Genomic DNA, 12,518 nt, shown 5'->3' with positions numbered 1-12,518 from the left:
GCCAAGGCATCACTCTAGTGCATACCTGTCAACATTTGGGTACCAAAATACGGGAGACCTGGGGGGGGGGTTTCAGTTCAACCACATGCGGTTTCATGTCATCTATACATTACACACCCCATCGCCAAATCATAGAAAAATTCAGTTAAGACAGTTGTATTCACCTTAACAATACACAACAAATCAATATACAGAAAAACAGATTTCTAAAATAAGGTATTGGCCACAAATCTGTGAGTTGGCTACAGTTTTCAAAACTGAACAGGTGATGTTGTGTAATATTCAGTTACTGTAAGAAACTGTTCCAGCGGGGGGAGTTTACTGGTACTGAATATTACACATCACATCACCATTCTACAGAAAAAAAAACTACGTACGGTACAACGGTAACAGTGAACAAATTCATAATCCGTGCACGCTTTTGCAATCGTTGTTTTGTAAATCGTTCTTTCGCAATAGTTGTTTGTAATACTCAGTTCCTGTGAAAAATTGTGAAATACTGTTCCAATAGGTGAAGTTCCACAACAATATGCTGATTGATTACATAACAATATTTGGATGTAATATTCAGTTCCAGTGGAAATCTGTTCGATTTGTATGATGTGTTGATTGCGTGAGTAGGATGGGTTTCATACAAGATCTGGCAACTGGACAACCTTGGAATAATATATTGATGTGATTATTCATATTTGGGCCATACAAATAACGGGAGTTTCACAGGAGAAATAACAAAACGGGAGGAGGGCAGGAGATGGGTGTGAAATACGGGAGACTCTATGGGAGTGTTGACAGGCATAGACGTTGGAACAGGGGGGGCGGGGGGGTCGGCCGCCCCCCCCACCACCACCCCTTTTCCCCACCCCTCTAGGGGTCAGCCAGCTGTTTTTTTCGTTGTTTTTGGTTTCCATTTTATATATACAGAATCTGAATTAAATGTGTTTGATTTAAGCCTACATTTCAACATTTTGTGTCATAAAATTTCTTGTTTTTAAGCCTTTCGCACGTACGGTCACACCGTTGTGATCAGTCTAGGCTGGTCCCTGGAGCGTTTCACACCGGTGTGATCAGAACGGTCAGTGCATCACATGATCAACTGCTAAATTCAAATGTTGAATTTAGCCAGAGACAGGCGCGCTCAGAGCTGTCATATATCACAACTTTTCAGTGTTTTCAACCACATACTGTTTATTTTAGGTTTCAGACATATAAATTCACATAGCCTAAGTAGGCTACTAAAAAAACAATACATTTAGAATTTGTAAAATACACACTGATGTCTATAGACATCAGTGTGTATTTTACAAATTCTAAATGTATTGTTTTCGGAGGTAATAATAATCCTTTCCATTATAATTCGACACGTTTTATTCATATCAGATACACATTGTGTAAGTAACTTTAATGTTTACTCTATTCTTCTCCCAGTTCACCAGCCACTTACTTTTATGTATTTCGGGAGAAGTGGATGAATGTGAAATTTACACGTGTTGTAAATCCAACAGATCCGATTCTCTGAACTGCGTCTGCGGCACAAATTAACACGGCGGCGCCCATCGCGCATACAGCTCAACTAACGCGATCGTTATAAAGGTGTTTAAACAACAATACACTTCCACTTGCATATATTTGACAATCGGAATATCAGATATTTCATGCCATAGCTACACATTTGTGAATATTCTGAATAAAAAAGGAAAAATGACATAAAAGCAGATCATCATTCATTCAGCGCTGTTGACTTTAGAGCGCTCCGTGGATAGACTGAAGGAGTGGTCCGTGGAGCTCGCTGAACTCCAGACACACATGGCCACGTTTTCTGCGCGTTTATGACCCTGCTCTGCGTAAATGCATTGCCTCTTTTGACGCGTTTTGACATAGATTTCATTGAAGGTAAATTGGAGCGGCCACACTGAGCTGTGCGTAACGCCCACAGACTTGAAGTGAACGAGACAGAGGCTGTCCGGTAGCCTACTGTCTGAAATGGTTAACTCTGTGGGGATGCATGTGCAAAACAGGTTTAACTAATCATAAAGTCAATCAGGATACATAACACAGGCTACTAGGCCTACACTAACACCCCCCTCCCCCCCCCCCCCCTCAAGAATCCCGCCCCCCCTCTCACAATATAGTTCCCACGTCCCTGTTGACAGGTATGCTCTAGTGTCTTGTGTCGACGCCCCACGGGTGGGCAGTTGCTCATTATCATTTAAAGAGACAAGCACTGAAACGGGGAGCTGTGAACAGAGCTGTGTTTGAGGAGGTAAAAAGGGTGTTGTTTTACACAACCATCGAGGACTTTTAACCAAAGTATGTTACAAACTTTACATGAAGACCCTTAAGAATAATACCAACTAGTGACCCCTTTAAAAACCAGTTCATCAGACCTCTAAACCAGTAGAAAGCATTATTTGAAACTATATTACATAAATGTTTAGTAATATTCACATTTACATATCAATAGGTGTTCAGAAACTTGGCTATTATTCCAACAACATCAGAACAGGTTTCTACAATTAATGTTAGTATTTAACTGACAATAAGAATAAGGAACTGTGAAATGTCCCTGTTTTTGGATATAGATATTAGAAGTGAACTAAATTTGGGTGGTATTTCAACACACTGTTGGTAAACGTAGGACACATGATGAGGCTCAGTCACGTAGTTTAGGTTTGATGGTGGCGTGGACTGGTCCGATCCTGCTGGGAGACACTGTAACTACACCAAAGCAAACTAAAGACTGAGTTTACATCACAGTCAGCGGCTTCCACTGAGATGAACGGAGATGCAGGTGAAGAGTTTTCTTTAAGTATTATTGACCCTCTTGACATTGTTAACAACAACAAAGTGGCACAATACTTTTTTGTCTGTTTTTCCCCCCTAGACCTAGTGTTTTAAATGAACCAACTTATTTTTAGTTAAATGTTTTTCTTGTGAAGTTTGCTTATGCTTCTTTGTTTACATTAAATGCCATTTGCTTCAATATATTTTGTTGTCTAATCCACTAAGTCATTTTTAAAGTGTGACCTACGTGTGCAAATACTCTTAGTGTCACTGTGTAGTGCATAAAAAGTGCAAGTACTCGATGTGCTGCTGCTTCGGTCCGGTTCAGAGGGTTTGTGAAGGTGAAATCTTCCTTATATAAGACAGAACTAAATCACACAGAATCACACGAGGAGCTGTTTTAGTTTTTACACACTTTTGAGAATCTGAGGGCACGGGAGTGTGTGTGTGTGTGTGTGTGTGTGTGTGTGTGTGTGTGTGTGTGTGTGTGTGTGTGTGTGTGTGTGTGTGTGTGTGTGTGTGTGTGTGTGCGGTGTGAAAGGGTCATTGAGTGCTCTGGCACAGCAGGCATGCTATACTCTCTCACATACAGTTATTTTAATGCAACTGTTCTAGTATGAGCTCATCCATCCTTCTGCACTCCAAAAATATCACTTGAAATAACATCATCTACCATTAATATTCACATCTACTTCAAGTAAACAGAAAGGGTCAGTAGGTTCATATAGACTTACATTACACACACACACACACACACACACACACACACACACACACACACACACACACACACACACACACACACACACACACACACACACCTGTAAGTGTTACTCAACAGATGAAATGAGATGTGCCAGTCACAGCAGCGTCAGACAGAGATCAAGCTCATCTGATTTTAAACAAGTCCCCTACAGCACACACATCATGTGATTCCTGTTTTTAAACACACACACACACACACACACACACACACACACACACACACACACACACACACACACACACACACACACACACACACACACACACACACACACACACACACACACACACACACACACACACACAGATTCCTGCCATATTCGAGTGCTGACATGAACGAGAGCTGTATGAAGCAACACTCTCACAATCTAATCAACAATCAAAGTCATGGTAAAAAGAACAAATTCAAATTGTAGATAACACTTCAGATAATTATATTTTTTACATTAATTGTTAGAGTTATTGACAAGTTTAATGTGAGGTATTCTGCTTGTGCACAAACTACTGTGGTTGACGTAACCCTAACTAACCCTAACCTGTCAAATGGTTGATGACAGGATGAATCTGTTTGCGAGTATCCAACAGAGCTTCTGTTACTTAACACCTGTTCAGTGTCATTCATATTTATAGTATTTTATAGTATCAGAAATTATAATATTTATTCATATTTTGAATTTAATTTAATTTTACTGTTTAATTGAATGGAATTTTCCATTTCCATTTTAATTTGACTTTTCATTAGTTAACTAATTTAGTGAACATGAACTATCAATTAAAATTCTTCTACAGTATTTATTACTTTTAGTTAATGTTTATTTTAACATTGACTAATGCTGTAATGGTCTCTGTTATGTCCTGTTTTAGTTTCGTTTTCACTCGCTTTGATCGTTTCCCGTTGTCCTGTGTTCCCTAGTTAGTTTCCCTGGTTGTTAATTAATTCTAACACACCTGTTTCTGTTCTACTCATTATCCCCCTGCTAGTTTCCCCAGTTTATTTGTCCGGAATCGGTTATGTTAATGTTATGCTAGTTGTTTTAATGTATGGTCTTGTGCCTTCTGGTAATTAACCGTCTGGGCCCGAAGGGTATTTTGGGGCCCTGAAGAAGTTTTGACATGCCCTGACATTTGTGCTTTTTTCAGTTGCTTACAAACATATTAATGGCTAAAGTCTGATTACACTGTATTCAGCACAAACAAGGCTACAGTAATATGTGAGCAACATGTACATAAAAGTTTGTAGTTTTGAGAAAATAACGTTTCTGCATGTTTTGTTTTTTTAAATAAAAATGTTAAGTCACTGAAATATTTGTTCACGAGACTTTTCAAAACTGGATCTTGTTTGCCCTAGAGTTTTTTTTTCGAAACAATGTGAAAATCATCCTGATCAGGAATATTTGTTTTAAATGTGAATTGTTTTATTTAAAAGTAGACATTTCAAGCTTTCTTTAGACGTACGTTTTATGTTTGTGTGATAAGTATTCAACATTTTTCAGACGTCTTTCAAAAAGTTTCTCGCAGAGACCACGACAGCTGAAAGTGCACCCTGTTTATTTTCTTTATTTTACAAAAACACAAGGATTTGTTGTTATTGTGAGTGTACACAAATAAAAGAAGACCCTTTGCAGAACGCGCCGGCGCTTTCTTCGGGCTCAGAGGGTTAAATGTATATAGTTATTCGTTCCATGTCCTGTTCTTCGTTCCTTTGATAAAACATAGCTGCACGTAACAGACCGGATCAAGAAAGTATTAATAGTAGGATGTCCCGATCAGGTTTTTTTGCCCTTGAGTCCGAGTCCGAGTCCGAATCATTTGATTTTGAGTATCTACCGATACCGAGTCCCGATCTGATACTTCTATAATACATAAAAAAAGAATAAAGAAGAGCGAAAAAACAGATCCAGGATGTTCCTTATTTTAACATTCAACAACTCTGTTAACAAACAGAGCACTTCTGTGAGGTAGCTTGAACAATCAAGTAATAAATAACATAAATTCTTCACTTTTGGACTTTAGTGCAACAGTAAATATAAAAAAAAGTCTAATATATAAACAAATAGCACGTCAACTTAAAATACCGGCAGGCATGTAAACAAATGAAAAATTAAAAGTGCCACCGTGTTTGCAAAGCCAGTAATGGGCTTTTAGGAACTGCACTCCTTGGTGCAGGGTTAGGGTTAGGGTTAGGGTTAGGGTTAGGCCGGTTTCACACTGCACGCGTTAGCAGAGCGTGCAGCGCGTATTTTTTTCGCCGCCCATGTTAACAGATTAGAGCATTCACACCGCACGCAGAGGTGGCGCGGCAGTGCGTAGCAGGAGCAGAAGCAGCAGTGCCGCGATCGTTTCGGCGCCGAGTCTATTTTTGCTGCGCCGATTACGCTGAATTAACCCTCTGGGGACCAAAAACGCGCCCACGCGTTTTGCTCGTTTTTTTTTTTAGCAATGAAAAATAAACACAAAATGCTCTGTTAATTTTGATCTTTCATTTTCGTGTAATACATCAATCGATCCTGTTCAGTTTCTATTTTTTTTCTGTATACTCACAATACAAATAAAGTGTTTTGCTTTTTGACAAATAAAGAAAAACTAACATGATGCTATTTCTGCCTTCTCTCTGTCAGTAAACTCCCATTTGAAACGCGTTCGAAAATTATCTATAACTCCGCGAAAATTCAGTCAAACAGGCAAACAGACCCACGGGCATAAAGCTTGAGATCGCAGCTTTTAAATGAAGTAATTTATATAAAAAACAAATATTATCAGCTTCTGTAATCTGTATAAAAAGAGAGCGACTCCAGTCGAGCTCATTACGAGCCATTCAAAAGTAATGTGACCACTCCCCGGAGAGCGCGTGCTATTCAAACGCAAATTCTGAGAACCATTTCAGTCTGTGAAACGCCCCCACATCAGCTGTAAACAAAGAGGCATAATATAGCCTACCTTATGGAGAAAATTTTCCGTGCTGATATGAGGAGCAGATCCCGCTGAGGAGTGAGGTAGGCTAAGTTATCCTTTCTCAAGTGTTAATGTGGAATAACGTTATGGAATAACGTTGTAGGCTTATGTAAACAAAAAGATGAATCGCGTTTCTATAATATGAATCGCGCGTCTATTTGTAAAGAGTGTTTAGCCTAAATATGAATCGCGCGTCTGTGTGTGAAAGAATAAACTGCTTTTACAGTTACAGTTACTGCGTTACAGTCAGGCGAAGTATGAAAGACAACATTTTGTTGACTAGATTTGGGTACAGTTTTTACTGTAGAATATACTGTCACATCAAATAAGCTTTTCTGAATATATATAAAATACTATTTTGTCAAAAATAAAGTCATAGACTAAGATGTTCCAATGTTGGCTATATTCAAACTAATGAATACATATGATAAAATGTAGGCCTATAATCTTTTTTTTTTTTTTTTACAAAGAAAGAGTACTTTTTTGCAGAAATATTGCTGAAATTGTAATTATTGTTGTAATTGTAACCTTTTTAATAAAATAGCAAAACATATTTACAAGATAGATGTAAGCAAAATCTTAAATGGTCAATATAAGTCTTCTTCAAAATATATATTTTGTCTTTGCATTGTGGCTCAGTCAGTGTCACACCTGAATGAATGGCTAATTATGCAGAGTCATTATGCAGAGTGGGTGGGACTAAGGTGTAAACTACTCCTCCCCCTCGCATATTGGCTTTCCAAGCAAAACCTGTTTTACACCATTTAAATCAATGTATTTTTTTTTGTGAACGATAAAGCAAGACTATTTTCACATAATTTTGAAGCTAGAACTGAAAGGGACAACATCCATTAGTCAAAAGTCTTGTGGGCACATATTTTGTATGAGTTTTGTGGTCTTATTTCAGCAACTTTCATTTTTATTTTTTTAAATAACCACGCATAAACATTATTCTCTTAAAAATACAAACATCTACATACATGTTGCTCGCATATTATGGTAGGCCTGTTTGTGCTATATAGAGTGAATTTACACCTTTGCCATTAACATGTTTATAAATAACTGAAAAAAGCACAAATGTCAGAGCATGTCAGAACATCTCAAGGGCCCCAAAAACAGCTTGGTCCCCAGAGGGTTAAAGTGACAATGCATTAATCATGGCCAAAATACACCGCAGTTTTATCCAAAAAGTGCATTGATGATCTCTATTGTGTTTTAAACAGTCAATCAAATGACAAGCAGCAATTTAAAAAGAAAACAAATGTCCAAAAACAAACTTGTTGCCAGAACAATAAAAACAAAGAAGAACCAAAAGTTATATAAATTAAATTATTAATAAAATAAGCTTCTTGACAAGTCTTTTCTCTTAAATGTATTTGAAAACGAAATAAAGCAATGGCAACTTATCCATTATAGAGTACTCTGTCTGTACACACGCCGCGGTTCAGCCGCGCGTGACAAACGCTGCCAGTGTGAAAGCAAAACGCGCGTGTCCTGCTCCCGCTAACCATAAGCACTGCTCCTGCGCTGCTTACGCTCTGCTCGCGTGCAGTCTGAAACCGGCGTAACTCTGTGGCACCGCATAACTATAGATGTGTTAAAAAATAATGAGAATATATATACATATATATCCGAGTCCTGATCGGGAGGTAACGTCCGATTCCGATCGAGTCTGAAAACACGTGATCGGGCCCGATTTCCGATCACGTGATCGGATCGGGACATCCCTAATTAATAGCGGCGTGTGGCGAGCAGGACGGGCCGAGAGCTGTGGGAGCGAGTGATATAAACGTCACCTGAGTGCCACAACGACTTCTTTTAACTGGAAGGATAAAAGGAGGAGTGATGATAGTGTAAGACGAGAGAGGACCAGGGGTTCCTTTCCCGAACAACGACGTAACTCACTGCTTAACTACCATAGTACAATGCATCGTTGAAGAAATCAACTAGCTAGTCACGACTGTTTCCCGAAACTGTATTGTCAAAAAGTGGTCGTTCAACCACGTTGGTTTATGACGTCATGCACGTGGTGGAGTAATAACTTCTTTTAATGAATCTGTTTGAGATCGAATTAACGCTAGATGTTTTGCTATAAATTACAGACATGACATCTGAGGACTATTTCTCATTTTTCTCAGTTATTTTGCTTTATTTCCAGATTCAATAAAAACGGTGCTTTAAATCTCTTGACAAACTAAAAGACGTAAATGACATTCACAGCCCACACACACACATATGGACCTACCCACTGCTCTGCCTGGAGCAAAAGGACCACTCTCTTGAAGACCACATCATTGATTTTTTGGATTTGGCCATCACTCCTCTGAATGGTCATGACACCAGAGCCCAGCACGGATTTCACACCTCTCCACTGTGTGGATTTACCTCAGCTCCTCTTCTGACACCTCTCCACAGTGTGGATTTACCTCGGCTCCTCCTCTGACACCTCTCCACAGTGTGGATTTACCTCGGCTCCTCCTCTGACGCCTCTTCACAGTGTGGATTGACCTCGGCTCCTCCTCTGACACCTCTCCACAGTGTGGATTTACCTCGGCTCCTCTTCTGACACCTCTCCACAGTGTGGATTGACCTCAGCTCCTCCTCTGACACCTCTCCACAGTGTGGATTTACCTCGGCTCCTCCTCTGACGCCTCTCCACAGTGTGGATTTACCTCGGCTCCTCCTCTGACGCCTCTCCACAGTGTGGATTGACCTCGGCTCCTCCTCTGACACCTCTCCACAGTGTGGATTTACCTCGGCTCCTCTTCTGACACCTATCCACAGTGTGGATTGACCTCGGCTCCTCCTCTGACGCCTCTCCACAGTGTGGATTTACCTCGGCTCCTCCTCTGACGCCTCTCCACAGTGTGGATTTACCTCGGCTCCTCCTCTGACACCTCTCCGCAATGTGGATTTACCTCGGCTCCTCCTCTGACACCTCTCTGCAGTGTGGATTTACCTTGGCTCCTCTTCTGACACCTCTCCACAGTGTGGATTTACCTCGGCTCCTCCTCTGACGCCTCTCCACAGTGTGGATTTACCTCGGCTCCTCCTCTGACACCTCTCCACAGTGTGGATTTACCTCTGCTCCTCCTCTGACACCTCTCCACAGTGTGGATTGACCTCGGCTCCTCCTCTGACACCTCTCCACAGTGTGGATTTACCTCGGCTCCTCCTCTGACGCCTCTCCACAGTGTGGATTTACCTCGGCTCCTCCTCTTACACCTCTCCACAGTGTGGATTTACCTCGGCTCCTCCTCTGACACCTCTCCACAGTGTGGATTTACCTCGGCTCCTCCTCTGACGCCTCTCCACAGTGTGGATTTACCTCGTCTCCTCCTCTGACACCTCTCCACAGTGTGGATTTACTTCGGCTCCTCCTCTGACACCTCTCCACAGTGTGGATTTACCTCGGCTCCTCCTCTGACGCCTCTCCACAGTGTGGATTTACCTCGGCTCCTCCTCTTACACCTCTCCACAGTGTGGATTTACCTCGGCTCCTCCTCTGACACCTCTCCACAGTGTGGATTTACCTCGGCTCCTCCTCTGACTTTGTACACCGACGCATGTATCATTCCAATTTTGCACCCGCGCAAAGCGGACTTTTCCCTCCACAGAAGCACGTCGGTTAACTAAGAAATAGGGAAGAAACTAAGAAACCCGGGGGCGGTTCAGCGCAAAGAGGAGGCGTGTTCCGGCGCAAACGTTCCTTCATGCTATTTTGCAGGTTTAGAAAACAATTGCGCCACTAACCAGGAAAAAATAGTTTAAAGTCAGTGGCGCGTTGCGCATGTTATTCATATGCTATTTTAAGGGCGCATGCTTGGCCATAATCAATGTAGCGTGTGCACAACGCGCACTTTGATTCTCTCATCTACACAGAAGCAGCAGTTTTCATTTTTGCAAATCATACATTATTACGATAGATAGATAGATAGATAGATAGATAGATAGATAGACAGACAATTTATTATAAAAGCATACATCTAACTTACACATTTACCCAAATTATCATACGCCTGTTTAACCGAAGTTAATTTGGGTGGGTTTCTCCAACCCCAATGTCCCTGACGAGAGCGTCGGTCTCCTCGGCTGTGAACCGCTGCTGGCGCGCGCCTGGCAAATCCGCCTGGCAAATCCGCCGTTATAATAGGAATCCGCTTTAGAACAAGCGCGAGGGAATGTGAGGGAATGTCTTAAAGGGAATGTGAGATGTCGCTCTGATTGGTTTATTTCACGTTACGCCCAAACCACACCTATGAATAATGAAGCTACTTCAGACCAACCCCTTTTAGATTTTAGAATACTTACCTTTTATACTACAGTTGAATAAGATTGAATGCATTAATATTATGAACAGCAGCTACGCTAATTATTTCCCATCCGCTTTTCTGTCGTTATCTCGGGACGCTAGTCCCGAGGTAAATAGAGTTCGTCAGCTCCAGTTTGTATCCAGCCTCTCATGGAAACTTCAGATGCCCCAACACCCGTGCAGAGATGACTCGACGCCTGTGAAGAGACGACTCGACGCCGGCGATATGTTATGCCCTAAATTAATACATGATTAACTAACTGTATTTTTCTATGTACATTTCTGAAATGCACTTTCTGTAAAGCTGCTTTGAAACAATATGTATTGTGAAAAGCGCTATACAAATACATTTTAATTTAATTGAATTGAACTAACACCTCTTCCAGCAGCAACCTGGTTTTCTCAGGAGGTCTCCCATCCAGGTACTGACCAAAACAGTAAACAGACTAAAGTAGAACACTCCATACATTTTATATATGATAAAATTAAGAGCCTATATTAAGAGTGAAGCTATGCATAAATAAAGTTAACATTATTCTTAATTACTGACACACAATAAGAGAATAGAGCTGTACAGTTTTTGTGCATAGGGCAAATCACGTATTCTTGGAAATAATAATGTACCCGATGCCTTTATCAAAACGGACTTACAGAGGGCTTACTACAGATTTACTTATTTTACATATTGTAAAATGTCGCATAATAGGTGCCCTTTAATCTTCAAAAATGTGTAATGGTTTTCAAATTATAGTTTCAGTATTTACAATATTAGGAATCTAAAAAATTTGAAATCTACAATTTTAGGAATCTAAAAAAATTCTAAAACTTTCTCCTAAAATAAAAATGAAGACATATGAAGACAAAGCTGATACCTAAATGAAACATAAAAGATACTCACCACTTACAAAACACTTGACAGTATCCTGAGCTTAGAGAAAGCCATAGCCTTGTGGGCAGTACATCCACATTGAAACACAGCAGCGCCTCAGACAATATGAGTTCAAGCACATCCACATCGAGACACAAGGTTACACCATCTTCATTCTTCATTCTTCAACTGTACAGCACTGGGCCGCAGTGAGAATGTGTTTTGGAGTCTGAATGATCTTTCAGCTGATGTAACTGTATCGCAGCATCAGGATGATTGAGCCATCAGACGTGCTGCTTTAGCTGTGACTCTCAGGATCATTGAATATCTGGCAGATGAGATGGATGAGTCTGCTGTCAGCATGCTTATGATGATGTACTGAAGCACTGTGAATGAAAAACACATGACTGTAGCTGTTACTGATGTTGATACTTAAATTTATAATCAGCCAAGAACTCAACATAAATGGAGAAGTCAACATCGGTTAATGTGACTATCATAACCAGGTAAACAAGTGTGTGTGTGTGTGTGTGTGTGTGTGTGTGTGTGTTTGTGTGTGTGTGTGTGTGTGTGTGTGTGTGTGTGTGTGTGTGTGTGTGTGTGTGTGTGAAGTTCATGGTCAGTCTGAGATGGTATCCTGATAACTGGCGCCAGCGTGGTGATCTCACCATCTCTGGACACGGCTCATTTCTCTCTCTCTCTCTCTCTCTCTCTCTGACACACACACACACACACACAGTCCAGGCTCGACTCCAAAAATGCAAACTATTTCCCTACATAAGGGCAAGCTGTTCAGAATAAGGGATCATGCAGTTTCCCTGTGGCCCACTGCCATCTCTT

General features: G+C 40.8%; 1 protein-coding gene across 3 annotated transcripts in view; it reads right to left on the bottom strand.

The window, feature by feature from the left end:
- The window catches only part of acvr2ab (activin A receptor type 2Ab), an 86,586-nt gene extending 74,439 nt beyond the window's left edge, over positions 1 to 12,147 (bottom strand). Inside the window, exon 1 of one of the 3 annotated variants that reach the window (XM_082136162.1) lies at positions 11,716 to 12,147. In XM_082136162.1, coding sequence (XP_081992288.1) covers positions 11,716 to 11,860 — 145 coding nt within the window. In that variant the 5' untranslated portion in view covers positions 11,861 to 12,147. Of the gene's footprint in view, positions 1 to 11,708 lie in introns of all 3 variants that reach the window. The other 2 variants (XM_082136163.1, XM_082136164.1) reach the window with 2 other exon arrangements.
- Positions 12,148 to 12,518: the final 371 nt, after the last annotated feature.

Source organism: Leuciscus leuciscus, assembly GCF_965113295.1.
Source record: "Leuciscus leuciscus genome assembly, chromosome: 14".
Lineage (NCBI taxonomy): Eukaryota > Metazoa > Chordata > Actinopteri > Cypriniformes > Leuciscidae > Leuciscus > Leuciscus leuciscus.
This window is presented reverse-complemented; position numbering and strand designations above follow the sequence as displayed.